Below are 24,831 nucleotides of genomic sequence, written 5' to 3' on the forward strand. Positions count from 1 at the left end.
TCTGTGCAAATTCTTCTCCCCTTTATCTCAGTCCTTTGAGGTGGGGAAATGGACACACATAACAGATTAAGTTGCCTGAGGTTATATAGCTAGTAAATGGCATAGCTAGGAGTTACATCCAGGGCTTCTGATTCTGGATCCAGCTTTTTTTCCCTCTTCCTATGCCACACTGCTTTCTGTTGAAACTGAACTATTTCAAAAAGAGTCAACAGCTTCTCATCCTTGGCAGTGCTCACGTTTTGGCTCGGATAAATCTTTGTTGTGGTGGGCTGTCCAGTGCATTGCAGAATGTTTGATAGCATCTCTTACCTCTACCCACTAGATTCCAACAGCATCCTTCCAGTTGTGACAACCAGAAATGTTTCTAGACATTGTCTAGTGTCCCCTGGGGGACAAAAATCACTGGTTGAGAACTGCTGCTCTAAGGGTTGTGTCAAGGACCAAGTACTCTGTTGGAAGGTATAGGCAAGAGTAGTCAGATACTTCTTTATTATATATTTAATAGAGAGATGGACTCCAGCTAGAAACACCAGCCTCATGTACTTGTGGAAGAGATAGTTTATTGTTTTATTAGTCTTGGCTTCTGTGACACCTCTCTCTGGAGATTATCCTCCAATGTTATTGACTTCACTTTCTCCATTGTCTTTGCTGGCAGCTGCTTCTCTTTTTAATGACTGACTCTCGGTGTTTCTCTTCTTTATATTCTTTCCTGGATGGTCTCATCTGTTTCCATTGATGCTCCACTTGGCATATTTCATTGTCATCTATTTGGCACTTCCACTTGGATATCTCAGAGTAGTGGTTCTGAGCCTCACAGCAGACCCGAATCATAAACTGTGGGTAGATCCTGGAAATTTAGTAAGCTCTCAGGGTGATTTAGATGCTTCCTTAATCCCGAATTTTCACCACGTAAACAGATGGTGCCACTATCCACCAGCTAGCTGCTTAAGCCAGAAATTTAGGAATCCTCCTTGATTTCTTTCTTTTTTGTTGTTTTTTTTTTGATATGGAGTCTCGCTCTGTCACCCAGGCTAGAGTGCAGGGGCGTGAGCTCGGCTCACTGCAAGCTCCGCTTCCCGGGTTCATGCCATTCTCCTGCCTCAGCCTCCCAGGTAGCTGGGACTACAGGTGCCCGCCACCACGCCCGGCTAATTTTTTGTATTTTTAGTAGAGACGGGGTTTCACCGTGTTAGCCAGGATGGTCTTGATCTCCTGACCTTGTGATCTGCCCACCTCGGCCTCCCAAAGTGCTGGGATTACAGGCATGAGCCACCACGCCTGGCCAGATTTCTTTTCCTTCATCACCACCCCCTACTTCCCTTCCAAACTAAGGAATTTCTATCCTTAGTTCTCAAATATTTATCTTAGATCTATCTACTTTTCTTCATCGCCTGTATTAGTGTACTAGGGCTGCTGTTACAATGTATCACAAATTGGGTAGCTTAAATAGCAGCAATGTAATGTTTCACGGTTCTGGAGACTAGAAGTGCAAGATCGAGTGTTGTCAGGGTTGGTTCCTTTTGAGGGCTATGAGAATTTGTTCTGTGTGTCTCACCTAGCTTCTGGTGGTTTGTTGGCAACCTTTAGCATTCCTTGGCTTGTATCACCTGATCTCTGCTTTCATCTTCACCTGACATTCCCCCTGTTTGTGTTTCTGTGTCCAGAGTTCCCCTTTTTATAAGGGCATTAGTCTTTGGATTAGGACCCATCCTAATGACCTCAACTAATCTCACCTACAAGAGCCCAATTTCCAAATAAGGTCACATTCTAAAATACTGGGGGTTAGAACTTCAACATATGAAATTTGGGGTTGTGGGGAGGACACAATTCAATTCATAATGCCTCTATTACTTTGGTCTAGGCCACTGTCATCTCTCTCTTAAACATGGTAGCAGTCTACTAACAGGTATCCCCATTTCACTCTTAAACCCCCATAACTCATTCTCCACACAAGGAGCAAGGATGATTTTTGAAAAATCTATCACCCCATTTCCTTCTTTTCTCTTTAGTAACTTCCGTTGCACTTAGAGAAAAGCTAAACTTCCTACCATGGCCTGTAAGATTCTTCATAATCTGGTCCTTTCCCGTTTCTCTTCAAACTCATCTTCTACTACTCTTTTCTTTATTATTCTCCAGCCATGTTGATTTTTTTTTTTTTTTAAGCAAGCCTTTGGCCTCAAATATGCCAAGTTCTTTGCTGCTTCTTGGACATTGCACGTGATCATACTTCCATCTGGAATATCCTTCTCTAACTCCTTTGAATAATTAGCTCCTTCTTGTCCTCCAGGTCTCTACTTAAATGTCACCTACTTCTGAGAAGCTTCCCCTTACTACCCTAGAGGAAATTTCCTTCCTTTCCTTACTTATTGTCTATCTCAGCCTCTTATTTGGTTCTTTTACAATTTTTTTCTGCCATCCTTTCCCCTCCTGCTCTATTATGAACTCTGAGTCAAATTACTATGTCTGTTTTGTTCATCTTTATAACATGCCTAAGGAAAATAACATGCTCAAAAAGTATTTGTTGGATGAATGTATGTTCCCAACTTAGTGCTAAGTTATAAACATAAATGTTTATAGAATGAGTAAGAATAGATTTTAGTCTTGACAGTCCAGGATCATATTAAGATATACCCTCCTCTGTCTAAAAATTATGGTGTTTGTAATACTTGGCGTCTCTGAATGATCTGAACGTGACAGAAGAGTACTTTTTCATATTGAGTGTTTAGGTCATTGGGGTAAAAGACTGTTGCCAGAGACTTGTAGCTTTTTCTTTCTTTGCAGTTGACTAATCTCCTTCAGAATCAAGCAGTGAAAGGAAAAGTTGCTGGAGCACTCCTGAGAGCCATCTTCAAAGGTAATAATAATTAATGTCACTTCTGTCTGTCTCCTGCATTCATTGGTAGATTTGTTTAGTTTTGGTACTTTTCTTACTGTTTGAAGCCCCACTGGAACATTTTCCATGTTTTGAGGATTCTACAGAATCAACTACAGCAGCAGTTTCCTGTCTAGTGGACTTAAGTAATTTTACTGAAGGGAGTTTGAAGTGGCTACCTGAGATTGTGTTGCTGATTTGGGGGCCTATAATTACAGAATGTGCTTTTCGTAAAATCTGCTTTGGTTTACTTGTGCTTTTAAGATTGTGGAGAAGAGAACAGCAATGTTTAATACATAATCCATGCTTAGCAAGGGGCAAGTAACCTCTGAGGTTTAATGAAATGGGGTATCTTAAGGTGCCTTATATAGAGATTCTTCATGCCCGGTGAGACATATTTGTTTTCTTGTCTTGAACAAGGGCTAGTTTAAGTTGTTGCAGATTGTGATTTATAGTGGTTTTATAAATTCTGGTAGGATAAAATTTTACAAGGCAAAAATTAAAAGTGTCTTTGGACTCTTAATTAGGTATGTTAACTTGGTTTATTTTTCTTCCCCCAAGTAAATTAGATCTCTGCTGCAAGGGTACAAAAACACATCTTCCTATTCATGAAAGAACTTTGAAGATTAGTTGAGTCAACCTGTATGGAAACTTGCTAAATATTTTATAGAAATATCAGAGAAAAGGAAATAATTAAAGATCAATAGCAACTGCCTATGTACACTACTACTAAATGGAAGAGCAATTCTATGGCTTTTAGTATATTCAGAGTTGTGTATCCATTACCACAATTGATTTTAAAACAATTTCCTTACCCCTGAAAGAAGGTTTGCATCTCTTAGATGTCACCTCTCCAAACCCCTAGTCCATTCCAGTCCTAAGAAACCACGAATCTACTTCTTGTCTCTACAGATTTGTCTATTCTGGACATTTCATTTAGTGGAATCATTCTATATATGGTCCTTTGTGACTGACTTCTTTCCTTTATAATGTTACAAAGGTTCCTCTGTGTTGTAATATGTATCAGTACTTTATTTTTACTGCTGAATAATATTCCATTATGTGGATATACAACATTTTTCCATTCATGAGTTGATGAAGACTTAAGTTGTATCTATTTTCTGGCCATTATAATACTACTATGAACATTTGTGTATAAATTTTTGTGCGGACATGTTTTCCTTTCTCTTGGATATATATCTAGGAGTGGAATTGCCGAATCATGTGGAAACTCTTATGTTTAACTGTTTGAGAAACCGCCAAACTGTTTTCCAATGTGGCTGGATTAGGATGCCAATTTTTTCACATCCTCATCAACACTTGTTATTATCTTTTTTTTTCAGTTTTGATTTATTTTCATCACTTTTTCTACATGATCCAGATATTTTAAAATGCAAAGAAAATTAACTTTAATGATATGTTCCAGGATTGGCACTAAAAAAAATTTTTCAGACTGCAAATGAGTTATACAAATGAAAATATCAACTGGAGATCCCCTTATCAAAATGAAAGCACTCAACTTATTAAAAGTTCACAAGTATTTGTATAGAGCACATTAAAAAAGTCAGCTTGCTAAATGTTGTGATTTTAAAGAACGATTGCAGAAGTCTGAAGAAAATAGATTAGTTATTAAATTTGGGTTACTGGACTTCTCAAAAGCTGTAAGACCTATTAGAAGGTTACTTCATCCTGTAATTATTAAAATAAATTAATAGGTAGATGAAGAAAAGATGACATTTTAGTCCCTTTATTTTGGCTAAATTAAGCACTTTTTCAAAGCCCTTAACCATTGCTGTTCTAAGCACCGTAGTAATCAGTCGTTTGATAATTCTATTTTTTTGTATTTAACTACAAACCTGTTCGTTTTTCCTATTTACCTGTCAATGTTGTAAGACTTGTTTCTGAACCCCCTGTTTAAAACAATAAGGTTCCCCCTGCTCTGAGGAAGCTGGAACACTTAGGAGACGTAAGATATACACTTGTTGTATCCAGTTGGTGGAATCAGGGGATTTGCAGAAAGAAATAGCGTCTGAGATCATAGGATTACTGATGCTGGAGGTAAGATGGCAAACAAAAACTTTTATTTGGGGGTAGATTTTTGAGGGTTTGTAATTTGTTGAGGGAAGGAAAACTTAAGTGCCCAACCTAGCATAGTCCTTATTTATGAGTAAGACCTGTTGTTAAAAAACAAAGAAGCAGGCCGGGCATGGTGACTCACACCTGTAATCCCAGCACTTTGGGAGGCTGAGGTGAGGATCGCTTGAGCTCAGGAGTTTGAGACCACCCTCTGCAACATGGTGAAACCCCATCTCTACCAAAAATACAAAAGAAAAAAAATTAGCCGGGCTGGTGGCGCATGTCAGTGGTCACAGCTACTTGGGAGGCTGAGGCAGGAAGATCGCCTGAGCCAGGGAGGCGGAGGTTGCAGTGAGCCGAGATTGCGCCGCTGCAGTCCAGCCTGGGCAGCAGAGTGAGACCCCGTCTCAAAAAAAAAAGCAGATGAATGGGTTATAATCCACTTAGATGTACATATTACATTTCTGGTACCATGGACATATATCTCTTTGAAGAGCTGGCATATCTGAAAACATCAGGGAACCGATACAGGATTCTAACTTTTGAAGCCCTTCACAATTATAACTACGTACCAGACAGAGCAGAATGATTCCATAAATCCGTTATGGGACCAGTTCTGGTTCTCAGTCAATTCATTTATTTCAGCAAAAGACTTTATTTCTTAGAAAGATATATCAAACATTGGATTTCTGCTTGAGATTTCCTTTATCCTGTGAACTTTTAGGCTCACCATTTTCCAGGACCATTATTGGTTGAATTAGCCAATGAGTTTATTAGTGCTGTCAGAGAAGGCAGCCTAGTGAATGGAAAATCTTTGGAGTTACTACCTATCATTCTCACTGCCCTGGCTACGAAAAAGGAAAATCTGGCTTATGGAAAAGGTAATTTTCTTCCGACTTTAGTGGCTTTTTCTCTATGCACATAATCAAATTTATTGCTCAGTATATTTTGCATTTCTAGGTGTACTGAGTGGGGAAGAATGTAAGAAACAGTTGATTAACACCCTGTGTTCTGGCAGGTGAGTCTTGTTAATATGTATAACTTTCTTAGGAATACAAGTGGCCAAAAAAAACCACTTTATTTCAGGAATTTATGTCTGTGGAGGTTTTAAGTCCTTTTTTGTTGTTTTTAATATAACACTATAAAACTATTTAGTCTGCAATGAATTAGTGAGAAAGAAATGATTTACTATATTCTGTCCTCTAAGACTGTTCATATAGTTTTATTTGCTTGACTGTATCTTCTTATAGCAATTTAGTGTGTTAAGATACACATAATTAAATGTTAATTTAGTGTGTTTAATGCTCCAATCTAAGCATTATTGGAGTCTCAAGGTCGTGAAGGCTGGGAAAGTCACCCTGCTGCTGCATCTTTTCTTTTTTTTCTTTTTTTCTTTTTTTTTTTTTTTGAGGGAGTAGAATATACAAGTGATGTATCCTTTAACCAGTAATTGTATTTCTGGGAATCTACATTAAAGAATGACTCCAACATACAAGAAAATCCTCACATATGAACATGTTCAACACAGAAATTTGTGACCAGTATAAGCATACAGTAATAGAGACATGTAAACTATGTAAGTTAAGGTAGAGCCACTCCATGACATTTATACCTATTAAAAGTGAAATGTATACATCAAAGATGAAAAATTCTTACCATATAATTAACAAAGAGATTACTATGTTATATAATACTGTGATTGCGTGTAGGTTTGTTAAAAAGAACAAGAAGGGAATACCCAAGATTATCTAAACCAGAGATAATTGCTTTTATGGTTCCTTACATAAGATCCCTTACATAAATCATTTTAAGCATGTATTTATCAATTAATTTGTTTTTAATTACACAAGAGTTTATTCAATACATACTGTAATATACCTTGCATTTTTTATTTAATACAACTGTCCATGTCAGCATATACAACTCTACATCATTCTTTTTAATGGTTTGCAGTAATCTATTATTTGGCTAATCTACAATTGTCAGATTATTTGGTTATTTCCAGTTTTTGTGCTATTACAAAGAGTGTTGCAATGAATGTCTTTTTTAATTTTAAATAGAGATGGGAATCTTGCTTTATTGGCCAGGCTGGTCTCTTGAACTCCTGGCCTCAAGGGATCCTCCTACTTTGGCCTCCCAAAGTGTTGGGATAATAGGCATGAGCCACTGCACCTGGCCTGAAAATCTTTATATATCTAGATGACCTTTTATAAGCATGTACATGGCATATATTTCAAATAGTAAATTGGGTAGATCTGTGATTATGTGCATTTTTAAAGTTGATAACTACTGCCAACTTGTCATACATTCCCTAAAACAGTATGTGAATAGAGTTTGTTTTCCACAATCTCACCAACATTGGGTATCATCAGAATTTTGATTTTGCGAGTCGGGTAGGTTAACAACTGCTATTTCATTGTTTTAAATGGTATTTATTTGATCTTGTTTCTCGGTATTGCAAAATCAAACTTGAATTGGCCCTGTTTTTTTGTCCTCATTAATTTTACAAAGTTATATCTAAATAAGTTGTAAAGAAATAAACTTTGTCATTTTCTTCTACCAGGTGGGATCAGCAATATGTAATCCAACTCACCTCCATGTTCAAGTAAGCATCATCTTTTCCCTTTTCTTTGTATATCCTGCTTTGTGAACTTACTTGCTAGAAATTAAACTATAGCAAACGTAAACATCACTCTCTCCTGATTGTAAGAATATTAGTAGTTATGTTTTCTGTTACAGATTCACAGATTCCCTCCTCACTCCTGCCTCCTTTTTGGCTTTACTTACTTATTTAAAACATAACTTTATTTTTTTTTATAAGAATGACTTTGCTTAGGTAAGGTTATTGGTTCCCTTAAAGGTTCTTCATTAGAGAAAAATCAAAAGGGACAGTTATAATAATCTATTATCTCTTTAATTCTCTGCTCCCAAGTTTTATTTCTTAAAATATGTTTAATGGAATTTTAACCACTGTAAAGCCCTGAATTGAATTTCTGAAAACAAGGCAGTTAGACACTGTCTATAGCCTTTAGAATCTTTGATCCACAGGGATGTCCCTCTGACTGCAGAAGAGGTGGAATTTGTGGTGGAAAAAGCATTGAGCATGTTCTCCAAGATGAATCTTCAAGAAATACCACCTTTGGTCTATCAGCTTCTGGTTCTCTCCTCCAAGGTACAAATGGAAAATTGTTTCTCCTTAGTTCTGGTGGTATGACCAGTTATGACCATTCAACCTATTCATACCCTTGGTTTATATAGCAGAGCAAACATAGCCGAACATATATGCTTTCATTTCACATGAGCAAACATAGCCGAACATAGATGCTTTCATTTCACGTATAGTGGTTTGGTCTGGTAAAAGGATCATACTTCTCATCCAAGGAAAACATGCACTATCTCTTGTATTGCCACATTTTCTTTGCGGAGGTAAAAGGGATAAAGATCTCAGAAAGGGTAGACTATAGGCCCCATAAATTCTTACAGTAAGAGGTATTTCAAATCTTGTTTCAACATGAAAGTGTTCTATACATTCTTAGTTTGAGTCTAAGTCATAGATTATTTATTTAAATTTGTACTGGAGAATTCTTTAAGCTGAAAACTACTTTGAATTCAACTTGGTTATTTTGCTGTTAATTGGGAGACCTTACCAATTTTGTATTGTTTTCAGGGAAGCAGAAAGAGTGTTTTGGAAGGAATCATAGCCTTCTTCAGTGCACTAGATAAGCAGCACAATGAGGAACAGAGTGGTGACGAGTGAGTAATATAGTGTAGAAATAAAGATCATTTTTACAAATTCATCTTCTCATTGTGTATTATAGCTATTTCATTTTCTTCTCTCTCACCGCCTACCTTCACCTCAGCACAAAACTTTTCTAATCTTCTCTTAGCTACTCAGTAATAAAGAGAATAACATGATCTCTTCAGCTCTTTCATTTTCACCTTTCCAGGAAAATAATTGTCCTATAAGCTGCAAGTTTAAAACCTATTTATTAGGTGTCAGCTCTCTGCCAGGAACTGTTTAGCCTTGGGGCTACCGTGCTGAACCAGTCAGACAATGTCCCTGCTCTTGTAGAACTTCAATTTTAGTGAGAAGAGGAAAGAAAATAAATAACAAGAAAAATATTATAGTAAAAGTGCTATGCAGGTAATTCAAATGGATGATCTACCACTGACGATATAGCTACTTTAGATTGGGTCAGGGAAAACCTCTCTCAGATGTGCTATTTTAACTGAAGCCTGAATGATAAGATCCATAATATATAGATCAGAGAACATTCTCAGGTAGGGAAATAATACAAAGGCAGAAGAACAGTGTGACATGTCTGAGAAACAGGATTTTGGGTTTTTTTTGTTTTGTTTTGTTTTGTTTTTGAGACAGAGTGTAGCTCTGTGGCCCAGGCTGGAGTACATTGGCATGATCTCAGCTCACTGCATCCTCCACCTCCCAGGTTCAAGTGATTCTCCTGCCTCAGCCTCCTGAGTATCTGGTACTACAGGTGCGCACCACTACGCCCAGCTAATTTTTGTATTTTTAGCAGAGACAGGGTTTGCCATGTTGGCCAGGCTGGTCTCAAACTCCTGGCCTGAAGTGATTCACCCTCCTCGGTCTCAAAGTGCTGGGATTACAGACATGAGCCACTGTGCCTGGCCAAGGATTTTTGTTTTTTCTTTCTTTCTTTTTTTTTGAGATGGGATCTCACTCTGTTGCCCAGACTGGAGTGCAGTGGTACGATCTCGGCTCAGTGCAACCTCCACCTCCTGGGTTCAAGAGATTCTCCTCCCTCAGCCTCCTGAGTAGCTGAGATTGCAGGCATGCGCCACCACGCCCAGCTAATTTTTTGTATTTTTAGTAGAGATGGGGTTTCACCATGTTGGCCAGGCTGGTCTTGAACTGACCTCAGGTGATCCACCTGCCTCGGCCTCCCAAAGTGCTGGGATCACAGGCGTGAGCCACCGTGCCTGGCCGGATTTTTTGTTTTTTAAGCAAACATTTGTAGGATGTTCATTCTGTGCCAGGTGCTATTCTAAGCACTTTAAACCTCACAACCCTATTTTACCTCTACTTTATGGATATGGAAATCGAGAGACAAAGAATTTAGTTAGTTTGGCTTGAGCAATTTATTAGAGGTGGTTTCTTATTTCTTTTTTTTTTTTTTTTTTTTAAGAGTGTCTTGCTCTGTTGTCCAGGTTGGAGTACAGTGGCACCATCATAGCTCACTACAGCCTCCAATTCCTGGGCTCAAGTGACCCTCCAGCCTCTGCTTCCCAAGTAGCTGGGACTATAGGCACGTGACACCAAGCCTGGCTACTTTTTTTTTTTTTTTTTTTTTTTGAGATGGAGTGTCTGTCACCCAGGCTGGAGTACAGTGGTGTGATCTCGGCTCACTGCAACCTCTGCTTCCCAAGTTCAAGTGATTCTCTTGCCTCAGCCTCCCAAGTGGCTGGCATTACAGGCACCCACCACTATGCCTGGCTAATTTTTTTTTTTTTTTTTTGAGAGGAAGTCTCACTGTGTTGTCCAGGCTGGAGTACAGTGGCATGATGTCAGGTCACTGCAAACTCTGCCTCCTAGGTTCAAGCGATCCTCCTCCCTCAGCCTCCCTAGTAGCTGGGGTTACAGGTGCGTGCCACCACGCCCGGCTACTTTTTGTATTTTTAGTAGAGATGGGCTTTCACCATATTGGCCAGGCTGGTCTCGAACTCCTGACCTCAAGTGATCCGCCTACCTTGGCCTCCCAAAGTGCTGGGATTACAGGCGTGAGCCACTGCACCCGGCCCAAGCCTGGCTAATTTAAAAAATTTTTTCTAGAGATAGTCTCACTGTGTTGCCCAGGCTGGTCTTGAACTCCTAGCTTCAGGCGATCTCCTGCCTCAGCCTCCCAAAGTGCTGGAATTACAGGAGCAAGCTGCCACACCCAGCAGAGAAGGTGGTCTTAGATACTAAATTAGAATAAGCTGACAGAGAATCAGATTTTGGAGAAAATAATTAGCTCACTTTTTTTTTTTTTCAATTAGCTCACTTTTGACCACACTAGGTTTGAGATATATATTAGGGTCCCATAAGGAGATATTAAGCAGGTACTCTGGAGTAGTAGGGAGAGGGCTGAACTGGGGATAAGACTGGAAGAGACTAAAGCCAAGAGACTGGATGGGATTTTATCAAGGGAAAGCATGAAGAAAAACCTAAGACTGAGTTCAGAGGCATTCCACCATTTCAAGGTCAAGCACTTTGGGAGGCCGAGGCAGGCAGATTGCTTGAGCTCAGGAGTTCAAGACCAGCCTGGATGACATGGTAAAAACCTATCTCTACAAAAAGTACAAAAATAGCCAGGCGCAGTGGCTCATGCCTGTAGTCCCAACTACTTGGGAGGCTGAGGCAGGAGAATCACTTGAGCTCAGGAGGCGGAGGTTGCAGTGAGCTGAGATTGCACCTTTGCATTCCATCCTGGGCAATGGGAGTGAATCCTTGTCTCAAAAAAAAAAATTTTTTTTTTTTTTTTTTGAGAAGAGGCCAGTGATGATGCCCTGGAAGCTAAGAGAAGAAAATTTTTCAGGAAAGAAGTAGTTAATTGTGTCAGATCTGAGATGTTAATTAAGATGGGACTTTATTGTTTTTGACAACTTGGAGGTCATTTGTGACCCTTGAAAAAATAATCTAATGTTATTGCGAGGGTGAGGGTAGAAAGAGGATAGAAGCCTGATTGAATTGGATTGTACTGGGAAGAGATTGTGAGATAAAAAAGGAGAAATTATGACTATACACATTTATTTTACGAAATCTTGTAAAAAGAAGCAGAGTCTGGGCACAATGAATCGTGCCTGTGATCCCAACATTTTGGGAGGCTGAGGCATGAGAATCACTTGAGCCCAGGAGTTCAAAACCAGCTGGGCAATATAGTGAAACTCCATCTCTACCAAAAAATAGAAAAATTAGCCGGGCATAGTGGCACATGCCTGTAGTCCCAGCTACTCAGGAGGCTGAGGTGGGAGGATCGTTTGAACCTGGGAGGTTGAGGCCACAGTGAGCTATGATCATGCCATTGCACACTAGCCTGAGTGACAGAGCGAGACCCTGTCTCAGATAAATAGATGGATAGATAGATAGACCGACAGGAGCAGAAAATTGGGCAGTAGAATTTCTGGTAAACACCTGCCTTCAGTGATTGTATGAGTTTAGCTTGAGTTGGTCTACTTGTTCATCGTAGCACCTGTCCTTGTCTCTCACTCAAAAACCATAGCTCATACCTTTTTGTTGTTGTTGTTGAGACAGGGTCTCTCTGTTGCCTAGGCTGAAGTGCAATGGCACAATCTTGGCTCACGGCAACGTCCACCTTCCGGGCTGAAGCAATCTTCCCACCTCAGCCTCCCAAGTAGCTGGGACTATAGGAATGCCACCACACCGGGCTGATTTTTTTGTATTTTTAGTAGAGGCTGGTCTTGAACTCCTGGGATCAAGTGATCCGCCCGCCTTGGCCTCCCAAAGTGCTGGCATTACAGGCATGAGCCACTGCACCTTATAGCTCATAACTTTCTGTTGAATCTTTTAGGCTATTGGATGTTGTCACTGTGCCATCAGGTGAACTTCGTCATGTGGAAGGCACCATTATTCTACACATTGTGTTTGCCATCAAATTGGACTATGAACTAGGCAGAGAACTCGTGAAACACTTAAAGGTAGCACCAAACTTGTAAGGTGATCTGGGTCTCTTTTGAATGAAAGTGTTTGAACTTAAGCCACTGTTATGCCAGTTAATGACAGGAAATAAATACTGTAAAATGACCCTGGGTGTGGAGGATCTCTTTTTTTTTTTTACTTTAAAAGTGGAAAATACATGATGTTACCACACTCCCTTTTTTTAATGTCCTCACTTTAGCAGTATACCACATCCTTAAGCAAGCCAGAAGTTCTATTTAAAAAAACCCTCAAAAGTTCTAATGCAAAAAAGTGGGAAAAAAGTTGAGAACTATTCAGCAGGAAACTCAAAATCTAATTCTAAGTAGATTATGTGTCACTGTCTTATGTGACCTTCAACTATGGCCTCTGCTTTCTCATTTATGAATTAGGATGTTGCATCTAGTAGTATATCGTGGAGTTGTGTGATGCTAAGTCATTCATCATGAAGTATTTGTAAAGCAGTAAAATAAAACTCAGAAGTGTTTTAAACTATATTAAAAGTAGTGTACAGATATATTTGTTCCTCCAACTTTTTAGTTTGAAAATTCTAACTCAGAAAAGTTAAAACACTACATAGCGTGAAGAACACCTATGTTCCCTTCACCTAGATTGACCAATTATTAGACACTTTGCCACATTTACCTCACTTTTTCTCTCATACATATTCTTTTTCTGAACATTTAAAAGTAAGATGCAGAAACCCAAGCCCTAACACTTCAATGCCTGAATATTTCAGCATGCTAAGAATAAGGACACATTATCACAATACCATCATCACATCTAAGAAAATTAACAATTCCATAATATTATTTAATTTATATTCCCTATTCACATTTTCACAGTTGTCTCTAAAATGTCTTTTGCAGCTGTGTTTTTTTTTCCCTCTGCTCCAGGCTCTCATCAGGCTTCATGCATTGCATTTGGTTGTTCTTTCTTTCTAGTTTTAGACTGATTTTTTTGAAGCATCAGCCCACTTGTCTTGTAATGTCCCACATTTTTGGATTTATCTGATTCTTTCCTCACGATTGGGTTCAAGTTAAACATTTTTGGCAAGAATACTTCGTAAGTGATGTGTACATTTTCTTGCAAGGGCCAGATACTAATATTTTACACTTTGCAGGCCATGCAGGTTCTGTCACAACTACTCAGCTTTACCATTGCAGCAAGAAGGCAGCCATAGACAAAATGTACTAACGAGTGTGGCTGTTTTCCCATTTATGGACACTGAAATCTGAATTTTATTCCGTTTTTATATTGTGGGATATTATTCTTCCTTTGATTTGTTTTTTTTTTTTTTTTGGATAGAGTCTCACTGTGTCACCCAAGCTAGAGTGCCGTGGCCCAATCTTGGCTCACTGCAACCTCCACCTCCCAGGTTCAAGTGATTCTCATGCCTCAGCCTCCCAAGTAGCTGGGACTACAAGTGCATGCCACCACGCCTGGCTAATTTTCGTATTTTTAGTAGAGGCGGGGTTTCGCCATATTGGCCAGGCTGGTCTTCAACTCCTGGCCTCAAGTGATCTGCCTGCCTTGGCCTCCCAAAGTGCTGAGATTACAGGTGTGAGCCACTGCACTGGCCTTCCTTTGATTTTTTTTTTTCCCCCAACCATTTAAAACCATAAAAACCAGTGTTAGCTCATGGGTTGCACAAAAACAGGTAGTGGGTTGGATTTGGCCAACAGGCTGTATGTAGTTTGCCAACCACTGTTCTGTGCATTACATCAGGAAGAACATAGTATTAGCTACCTTACTATTTGTGAGGCTAAATCATTTGCTTTTAAGAAAATGACCATTGATTTTCTTCATTTATAGGTACATATGTATCCCTTTGTATTAGAAAGAAATCTATAGGATCATAGTTCGAGATAGTATTGAAAATCCTTTTCCCAACAACATTTCACACAAGGTTTTCGTTTTCCCATCTATTGATGATTCTTGGCCTAAATCAGTAATTATACCAGGAATTCAAATTTTATATCTTTTTTTTTTTCTTTTTGTCCTCACAATCTGTTCCCAAGGAATTCTAATTTTAATTAGAAAATTTTAATTGCATCTTTCTTTCGGCATTATTAGCTGGCATTCTTCTGTAAAAAGAGCCTCTCCTTTCCCTATTGTTTTGAATATAATTATGCACTCATGAACCTTTTTAAATTCAATGTACTTATTATTCATTACTGTCATTATTTGTTTTGAGCACAAAATTACCCAAATTTAGCCAGTTGGATCCTTCAAGTCAGCTTATGTGTTCTTTTGATGTGACCCCATTTAGTCTTTGAGCTTGTGGCATGATATGCCCAAGGCTCACCATAGTACTTTCTTTGCCCCATCCTGATGCTAGCCATGTCTCTAAAAAGCCCTGGGTCCCTTTTGTAGGAAAGGATATTTAAAGACAATAATCTGAGTAGGCTTTAAAACTTCTTTATCTTCTCTGTATCTGTTCACTCTTTTTTTAAATTTAGGTTCGTACTAACTATATTACTGGCCTTTTTACCAGCTTTATGTATTTTGATCCACTCTGTTGTTTTGTTTTTGTTTTCCATTTGATTGCTGTTTTATTTTACATTTTTTTTGTTTTATTAGTATCTTTTCTAGGCCTTGAAAATGTATTCTTTAAACTTTTTGAGGCACAATTTACATAGCACAAAATTATTTTATTCTAAGCATGCAATCCAGTGATTTTTTTTCATAAATTTACCTAGTTTTGTAACTGTCACTATAATCCAATTTTAGAACATTTTTTATCACCCTGTAAGATCTTTTATGCCCATTTAATCTGCATTAGCACTCCCAGTCCCAGGTAACCACTAATCTACTTTCTGTCTCTATAGATTTACCTTTCCTAGATATTTTGTATAAATGGAATTATATGATATGTGGTCTTTTGTGTATGTCTTCTTTCATTAAGTGTAATGTTTTCAGGATTCACCTGTGTTGTAGCATATGTCAATATTTCATTTCTTTTTATTGTTTTGTTTGTTTTAGGAGACATGGTCTCACTCGGTCACCTAGGGTGGAGTGCAATATCATGATCATGGCTCACTGTACCCTCAAACTCCTGGCCTCAAGTGATCCTCCCACTGTAGAGTTCTGACTAGCTAGGACCACAGGCGCACACCACCATGCCTGGCTAATTTGTAAACAATTTTTTTAAGAGATGGAGGTCTTGCTGTGAACTCCTGACCTCAAGTGATCCTCCTGCCTCAGCCTCCTGAGTAGCTGGGATTACAGGTGTGAGCTACCACATCAGGCTCATTTCTTTTTATTGTTGAATAGTATTCCATTGTGTGGATATATATGAGTTTTGTTTAGCAGTCTCCCAGCTGGTGGACATTTGAATTGTTTCTACTGTTTGGCTATTACAAATAATGCTGCCACTAACATTCAAATGTAAGTCTTTGTGTGGACATACGTTTTATTTCTTTTGTGCATATATCCAGGAGTAGAACTGCTGGCTTATATGAGAAATTTATATTTTTAAGAAACTGCCTGTTTTCCAAAACGGTATCATTTTACATTCCCACTATCACTATGTGAGGGTTCCTATTTCTCTGTGTCTTGGCCAACATTTGTTATTGTCTGTCTTTTTTATTATATCCATTCTAATGGGTATGAAACAGTACCTCATTGAGGTTTAACTTTGCATTTTCTTAATGACTGATGATAATTGAGCATCTTTTCATGTGCTCATTAACTGTTCTAATACCTTCTTTGGTGAAATGTCTATTCAAATCTTTTGCCCGTTTTTTGAGTGTGTTGTTTGTCTTCTTAATTAAAATTCTTTGTATATTCTACTGACAAGTTCTTTTTTATTTTTTCAATAACTTTGTTATGAATGGTGACAAGTTCTTTATCAGGTATATAATTAGCAAATATTTTTTCTCAGTCTGTGACTTGTCTTTATTTTCTTAATGGTATCTTTTGAAGTACAAAAGTTTTAAATTTCGGTGAGGTCCAGTTTATCAATTTTTTCTTGTAGAAATTATGCTTTTGGTATTGTATGTAAGCAATCTTTACTTAATCCAAGGTCTTGAAATTTTTCTATATGTTTTCCTCTAAAAATATTACAATCTTTGCTCTTACATTTGGATTTCTGATCCATTCAAGGACCTATTTTTATTTTTTATTACTATTAAAAAATGTTTTTTATGTCTCTTGAGTCATAAGGACTTTTTTGGGGGGTGCAGTGGCGCAATCTGAGCTCACTGCAACCTTCGCCTCCCAGATTCAGGTGATTCTCCTGCCTCAACCTCCCGAGTAGCTGGGATTACAGGTGTGCGCCACCACTCCCAGCTAATTTTTGTACTTTACAAGACAGGGTTTCACCATGTTGGCCAGACTGATCTTGAACTCCTGACCTCAAGTGACCCACCTGCCTCAGTCTCCCAAAGTGCTGGCATTACAGGCATAAGCCACCACACCCGGCCAAGGGACTTACTGTTAAATAGGCTGTTATACTTTTAAGATGTATGTAATGGGACCAGGTGTGGTGGTTCACACCTGTAATCCCAGCACTTTGAGAAACCAAGGTGGGAGGATCACTTGAGGCCAGGAGTTTGAGACTCTCCTGGGCAACATAGTGAGACTTCATCTCTCCAAAAAATTTAAAAATTAAAAATTAAAAAATTAGCCAGGCATGGTATGGTCCCAGCTACTTGGGAGGCTAAGCCAGGAGGATCCGTTGAGCCTGGGAAATCAAGGCTGCAGTGAGCTATGATTGCATCACTGCACTCTAGCCTGGGCAACAGAGAGACCCAATCTTTTCTTTTTTTAAAAAAGAAAAAAGAAAAAAGAAGAAAGAAAATGTAAGTAAATGACTTCCTTTTGGTTGCTCTCTTCTAGGTAGGACAGCAAGGAGATTCCAATAATAACTTAAGTCCCTTCAGCATTGCTCTTCTTCTGTCTGTAACAAGAATACAAAGATTTCAGGACCAGGTATTTTTTTTAAAATGCCATTTTGTTTCTTTCTGTAGTTGGTAAAAAAAAAAAAAAAAAAAATCACAGAAATCTGTTTTTGTTGTATCCGTTCCTAAACAATTTTATCCCCTTCCTGCCAGCAGCAAAGCTGCAATAAGACATGTATGTCCCCTCTGTTCTCTGGGGATTGATGGAAAACTTTTACAGGTTTTTGGTTTATTCCTCCGTTTCCTGTTGTGTGGTAAGCTAGGTAGTGAGGTGGGAATAAGAGTGGAAGGATACCACACAGCCCCAGTTGGAGGAAGGGACAATTTAGCTGGATATTCACCAGCAGTTTTACTATGTTGTAGCTTTCCAAGAGTAGGTTAGTTGCAAGGATGAAATTTACACTTTTTTTCTTATATGTGTTCCAGGTTGTGGGTAATATTTATATTGACTTTTAGCCTTTTTCCCCCCTTTTTTCTTAAGGAAGGCTTGTCTTCAGCTCCTTAAAGTTCCCACTGAATGTCATAATTTTTGTAACATCTTCATCTAGTTAAAATAGTTGTCATAGGGATATATGTGAATGGCAGCTCATAGGAACAGTTATAAGGTTAAGATTTATAGCATGAGCTATAATATTTGCTTTATTTTCTTATTTCTTTCATTCTGTTAGGTGCTTGATCTTTTATTTATTTTTTTTCATTTATTTTTATTAACTATACTCAAGGTGCTTGATCTTTTAAAGACTTCGGTTGTAAAGAGCTTTAAGGATCTTCAACTCCTCCAAGGCTCAAAATTTCTTCAGAATCTAGTTCCTCATAGATCTTATGTTTCAACCATGATCTTGGAAGTAGTGAAGAATAGGTAAGTTGGTGAACCATATCTCAAAAGGTTTATAAGGTGTTTAATGTTAGAAAATGCAATGTGATATCATACTTGCAGCCTGTGAGGGGAAACTGATGACTTAACAGCTGTTGACGTCACACATCGAGGTTCAGTTTCTTAAAACTGGTAGAGCATACTTTTTCGCTATGGAAATATCCTTGAATCTCAGGCCCTGGTTTCTTGGCCACCTTGACAGCAAGCATACAAAACTGAATTAGTTGCTTTTGTTTATTCCATGATATTACAATTCTCTATTTTCCTTTTCTTTCTTTCCTTTTTTTTTTTTGAGACAGAGTCTCACTCTGTCACCGAGGCTGGAGTGTAGTGCCACAATCTTGGCTCACTGCACCCTTGACCTGCTGGGCTCAAGCAATCCTCCTATCTGAACCTCTCGAGTACCTGGTGTTACAGGCATGCTCCACCATGCCCAAGTAATTTTTGCGTTTTTTGTAGAGACAGAGTTTCGCCATATTGCCCAGGCTGGTCTTGAACTTCTGAGCTCAAGCAATCCACCTGCCTTGGCCTCCCAAAGTGCTGGGATTACAGGCTTGAGCCACCGGTCCTGGCCGTTTCTTTTCCTTTTTAAAGGAAACAGTCTCACTATGTTGCCCAGGCTGGAGTGCAATGGCTATTCACAGGCTCTATTATAGCACGGTAAAGCCTCAAACTCCTGGCCTCAAGTGATCCTCCCACCTCAGTAGCTGGGACTATAGGCATGTACCCCTGTGCCTGGCTTGGCCTTTCTTCTTCTTCTTTTTTTTTTTTTTCTGAAGACGTAGGAACTTTTCACTATGTTGCCCAGGTAGACCTGATCTTCTGGGCTCAACTGATCCTCCTGCCTCAGCCTCTCAAGTAGCTGGGACAATAGGTGCATGCCACTGCATCTGACTCATGGCCTCTTTTTAAAGTGAGTAAAAAACATTAAGAGTTTTATTTACTTTGTTGAAATTTGGAGCGTACGGTTGGAATTGAATTATTGATTAGCCAGTTTAGAGAAATTCATTTAAAACCACATGGAAAACATCAGTAACTGTCCTGGTTTTTATTTTAATTTCAGGATATACATTAGCTGTTGTAACAGTCTTTACTATGTCATGCTTTCACTGTGTATTAAATATATTTTAAAGTTTCATAATTTAAGCATAATTTATGGTAGGCCTCTTCTAGGCCTGGAATTCTTGTTTATTAATAGATTGAATTTACATGAGCTTTGCAGTAGGGCAAATTTGAAATTAGAGTTTATTGTTTGAGTGTTTTACCCATTGTTAGGCCTTAAAGCTTTTTAATCTTTGTATCTGATTATTCTTTTTCCTGAGGTTTATAGTTGTGTCTCCAGTATTTTCCCAACCCAATCTCTTAAAGTTGGGCTAAAGAAGGAGGTACTCACTAACCAGGAAATTCCTGGAAAGCTTCCCATCTTCTGGAAATCTCAACCGTCATAGGACTTGAAAGCATCTCCATGTATAATTAGCCTGGAGTGGGTACTTGCCACTGGGTGGGACCAAACCTCAGCTGGGAGAGATTTGGATAGCCTTATTAGATCCTCTAAAATAACTGGCTGGTTAGTTACACATGCTTGCCCCAGTCAGTTAATGACCCTTTAAATAATGCATTCTCCATTTTATGTAATTGAATTTTTGGCTCTTCAGAGTATGAATATTGTTAACTCTGTTAAAGTGTTATAATTTATCCATAACTGTCTACTTCATTCTGTAGTGCTGCATTATAATTTGTTGCAATTTAACAGGTAGATATAATGGATAAAGGTTATATTCACATTATTTCCACTGTGGGGTATAACATTAAGTGGTATAAAACCACCAATGATTCTACTCTTTTACAAAAGATTATTTGTAGTTTTAGCTTATGCTGTTGATACCAGATCACTCATCCATTTATAGTATAAATATCTACTGAGTGTCTTTTATATGCCACCCTTGTGCTAAGCAATGTGGGTAAAAATATGACTATACTATGACCTCTCTCCTAGAGAATCTCTGTCTATGGAGGGGAGCTAATTTGTAAGCCTCTACATAAGCGTTGTCAGTGCTGTAGGGTAATAGAAGAGGCAGCAATGAACTTCTCATCATGAAATCTTGAATAGGAATCTTTAATTTTTTTAATACTCTCTAGCTTCTGGATTTTCCCAGTATTCTGTGTGTCATTGGAGACCACTTGCCTGCTGTTCCCATTATGGTACATTTAGGAATTCAGAATTCTGTCAGACGATGTGTGTAAAGAAAAGGTTTATATGCAGAGTACGTTGATTATCTAGGTCAAGTTTGGGAAATGTATAACAGGGCAATGAGTATAAAGGTAAGAATATCTCACCAAGTTTTTCTTTTTTAACTAAGCTTTGTGTTCTTGTAGTGTTCATAGTTGGGACCATGTTACTCAGGGCCTCGTAGAACTTGGTTTCATTTTGATGGATTCATATGGGCCAAAGAAGGTTCTTGATGGAAAAACTATTGAAACCAGCCCAAGTCTTTCTAGAATGCCAAACCAGCATGCATGTAAGCTCGGAGCTAATATCCTGTTGGAAACTTTTAAGGTGAGACACTGTTTTGGCAACCACTCCCTAATTTTGTTTAAATAATCCAAGTAGGGCTTGGCATTTGCCTGGGAGTTTGGTGGACAAGGAAATTTGAGTATGTATTAGTTTGACAGAGGATATATGACAGAGATTAGGATAATATTGAAACATTATAGATCCAGTTTGATGGAATACTTACTTACGTATTCTTTTATGTAAGTTTTTCATTTATTTCACTTAATCCAATTGTTTCTGACCTAGAAGTTTGAATATAAGACAGCTTTTTCATGATTTTTCCTTCTTCTTCCAGAAGTAAACCATTTCTAGTTTTTGTTTTATTTTGTTTTAATGCTGTTCCTTTACACAGAAGAAATTTTTTTAGGTCACTGTAGAGCATCAAGCTTAAAGAATCATGCTTAAGAATTTTTACTGAAAATAAAACAAAAAAAGAATCATGCTTGGTCGGGCATGGTGGCTCAAGCCTATAATCCCAGCACTTTGGGAGGCTGAGGTGGGCAGATCACTTGAACTCAGGAGTTTGAGACCAGCCTGGGCAACGTGGCGAAACCTCATCTCTACAAAAAACACAAAAATTAGCCAGGTGTGGTGGCACGCACCTGCAGTCCCAGCTACTTAGGTGACTGAGGTGGATCACTTGAGCCCAGGAAGTCAAGGCTACAGTGAGCTGTGTTTGCACCACTGCACTCCAGCCTGGGTAACAAAGTGAGATCCTATCTCAAAAAAAAAAAAAAAAAAAAAAAAAAAAAGAATCATACTTATTGATTCATTGTTTCTGAAGAAACCAAAATGGGAAATGTACATTTTTTTGACATTATTACCAAATTATCACTGACATCTCAATCTTAATTACTGAAACAGTTTTCAAAAATTTATTTTCTCTTGAATAAAAAAATGCTAGATCATATCTGAGGTTAAACAACTTTTCTAGTAATTCCTCTAAGTCTTCTTGATGTTCAATTGTTTAATGTAGCTACACACCAAGAGTGTCTGCTGAAAATGTTTATTTGGGAGGCTGATCTAAATGTAAATCTAGTGTTCTAATCCAGAACTATGAAGTAAATGTCAGAATAGTTCTTGAGAGTTATCAGTGTATTTGATGATATAAATTACCCTGCTTAACAGTGATATTGTTAAAGACATTATCTTAGAGTATGTTTTTGTATTTAAATTATTATTTTTCAAAACTAAAGAGGCTCCATTTGATTTCACATAGATGTCGGCTTTATCAAGGCATCTTTATAAATTGCTACTAAGTCACTAACAGTCTGAGGTCTGAACGAATTAGTCTGTACCATAAAGTAATCAAGTTCAAGTAAGAATTTTAACTACAATTCAAGTGAAAATTCAGAATGGGTCTTTTTAACAGCAACTGCTGTGCTTCTAGAAACTGAGAAAGGGGTTAGGGAAGATCTTTTAAGTTTCTAGAAATCTTCATGGGCTTTTACATTTTAATTTTTAGAATAAAAGTTATGTATACTGTCAGGAATATGGATATTGTCAGGTAATGGATACCTGAGTAGAATTGATCCTGTTTGATGCTGAACCTTATATGTAGCAATAGTTTAATGTGATCTGTACTTTTAGGCTAATAAACATGGTATTTATCCTACTAATGAATCATCTAAGCACAGAACAAGGGGAAAGTTGAGTGATTCTGTCTTTCCAGATGATTCACATTATATTCTGATTTTTTGAGTTTTACTCATATCCAAACGGTTCTTCATGCTGCCTGACATGCATTCATATACTTAAAAGCTGAAGGGTCACCCAGGAATATTTTATTTATTCTGTTCTTTTTAGATCCATGAGATGATCAGACAAGAAATTTTGGAGCAGGTCCTCAACAGGGTTGTTACCAGAGCATCTTCTCCCATCAGTCATTTCTTAGGTATTCAACTTTGAAAGAATGAATAAAGTTTTTAGAAATATTTTCATTTAAATGTCATAATCATTTGGTCCTGGGAAAAAAATTTTAATGAGCATTTAAATGCAGTATCTTTGATAGGATGCCAATAAAGGAAATCCATTTATGTTGTCTGGGATTGTCAGTTGTCAAAAAGGCTGTAGCTGTTAGTAAGGAAAGCAACAATTAACCAATAAGTAAAACTTCCATTTTGCTCAACATTTTCTCTTTTTGTTAATACCTCTCAAATGAGTGCTGTCCTGCTGCTGCCACTCATTGACTTCCTAGTCCTTTTAGCCTTGACATTTGGACTGCACAGTGTTTCTCTCTGGTAACCTCTGAATTTGCTGTTTTGTTGTTGTTGTTGTTGTTTCTTTTTTAGACACAGTTTCACTCTGTTGCCTGGAGTGCAGTGGCGCAATCTCAGCTCACTGCAACCTCTGCCTCCTGGGTTCACGCAGTTCTCGTGTCTCAGCCTCCTCAGTAGCTGGGATTACAGGCGCACGCTACCACACCCAGTTAATTTTTGTATTATTAGTAGAGACAGGGTTTCGCCATGCTGGCCAGGCTGGTCTCAAACTCCTGACTTCAGGTGATCCACCCACCTTAGCTTCCCAAAGTGCTGGGATTACAGGCGTGAGCCACCATGCTTGGCCTGAATTTGCTGTTTTTAATACATAACTCCTAATGTCTAAATTTACTAGCCTTCATCACAAATTTTAAAAATTTCTCCGTGTCATTCATCACTGTTTATAACTCCCCTGAAACTTTTTAGGTAAGTTCTCTGATTACTGTAAGAGTCTGCTTCTTTTCCTGCCTGTGACCAGTTTTCCTCTTACCTCAAATATAATACAGTTCCCTTCAAACAAATTTTCCTTTTCATTGCTCCTATTTCCATTATTTGAAACATGGTTCTCCAGGTCCTGGAGGCTGGAATTACCTTTTATTTTCTCAAACACACTTAGTACCTAAGTTCTGTCATTTTTCTCCCTCATACTGTTATTGTTTCTATCTTTTTATTCCCTCCTCCTCCCAACCTCACATCCAGTGTCTAATTCCTATTCTTACTACCTTGAATTTAGACTACTGCCACAGCTTTCTAACTGGTTTCCTGGCTTTTTCTTCTCCCTGCAGCAATTTAACCTGCATATTACCACACATTAGTATTCCTAAAATACCACCTTATGACTACAAAATCATCAATATGTTCTTTAGTAAATTGTCAGCTCTTTTTGTTTGTTTGTTTTTTGAGATGGAGTCTCACTCTGTCACCCAGGCTGGAGTGCAGTGGTGTGATCTCAGCTCACTGCAACCTCCGCCTCCCGGGTTCAAGCAATTCTCCTGCCTCAGCCTTGAGAGTAGCTGGGACTGCAGGCATGCGCCACCACACCCAGCTAATTTTTGTATTTTTAGTAGGGATGGTGTTTCACCATGTTGGCCAGGATGGTCTCAATCTCTTGACCTCGTGATCCACCTGCCTCAGGCTTCCAAAGTGCTGGGATTACAGGCATGAGCCACCACACCTGGCCAAATTGTCAGCTCTTTATCCTGGCACTGAAGGTGCTTGACAAGTTGATCCCACCCTACCTTTCCAATGTTAAAGTCAGTTATTTACTTTCCTGGATTCTTCACCCCAGCATCATTGATTTCCCTACCATCTTCTGAATATGTCTTATACTTAGCTTTCTCATACCTTTACTCATACTTTTCCCTTTATATATGTAGGCCTTTCTGGTTCTTTGTGCATTTAAATGTTCCCCATCTTTTAGAACCTAGTTTAAGTTCCTTCTCCTCATTGCTTTCCTAATATATACCAACTCATAATGAGCTCTCCTTCCTTTGAACTCTTATTTAAACTCTCCCTTTACCATTTGGTAGGCAATAAACTATGTTTGGAATTAATAGATATTTGATACTACTCTGTGATTTACCTCTTTAATTCTTTAAAAAAATTTTTTTACTTCCAACTA

General features: G+C 38.3%; 1 protein-coding gene across 19 annotated transcripts in view; it reads left to right on the top strand.

The window, feature by feature from the left end:
- FANCI (FA complementation group I) overlaps nucleotides 1–24,831 on the top strand; it is a 73,382-nt gene that overhangs the window by 12,015 nt on the left and 36,536 nt on the right. For 11 of the 19 annotated variants that reach the window (XM_008973876.4, XM_008973877.5, XM_008973879.4 and 8 more), the window contains exons 3-14: nucleotides 2,782–2,854; nucleotides 4,800–4,930; nucleotides 5,673–5,829; nucleotides 5,909–5,966; nucleotides 7,512–7,553; nucleotides 7,997–8,120; nucleotides 8,616–8,701; nucleotides 12,496–12,622; nucleotides 17,463–17,555; nucleotides 18,247–18,383; nucleotides 20,775–20,955; nucleotides 22,759–22,846. In XM_008973876.4, the coding sequence (XP_008972124.2) occupies nucleotides 2,782–2,854; nucleotides 4,800–4,930; nucleotides 5,673–5,829; nucleotides 5,909–5,966; nucleotides 7,512–7,553; nucleotides 7,997–8,120; nucleotides 8,616–8,701; nucleotides 12,496–12,622; nucleotides 17,463–17,555; nucleotides 18,247–18,383; nucleotides 20,775–20,955; nucleotides 22,759–22,846 (1,297 nt within the window). Of the gene's footprint in view, nucleotides 1–2,781; nucleotides 2,855–4,799; nucleotides 4,931–5,672; nucleotides 5,830–5,908; nucleotides 5,967–7,511; nucleotides 7,554–7,996; nucleotides 8,121–8,615; nucleotides 8,702–12,495; nucleotides 12,623–17,462; nucleotides 17,556–18,192; nucleotides 18,384–20,774; nucleotides 20,956–22,758; nucleotides 22,847–24,831 lie in introns of all 19 variants that reach the window. The other 8 variants (XM_055098952.2, XM_055098951.2, XM_055098954.2 and 5 more) reach the window with 1 other exon arrangement.

The sequence above is a fragment of the Pan paniscus genome, chromosome 16 (assembly GCF_029289425.2).
Source record: "Pan paniscus chromosome 16, NHGRI_mPanPan1-v2.0_pri, whole genome shotgun sequence".
NCBI classification, from domain to species: domain Eukaryota; kingdom Metazoa; phylum Chordata; class Mammalia; order Primates; family Hominidae; genus Pan; species Pan paniscus.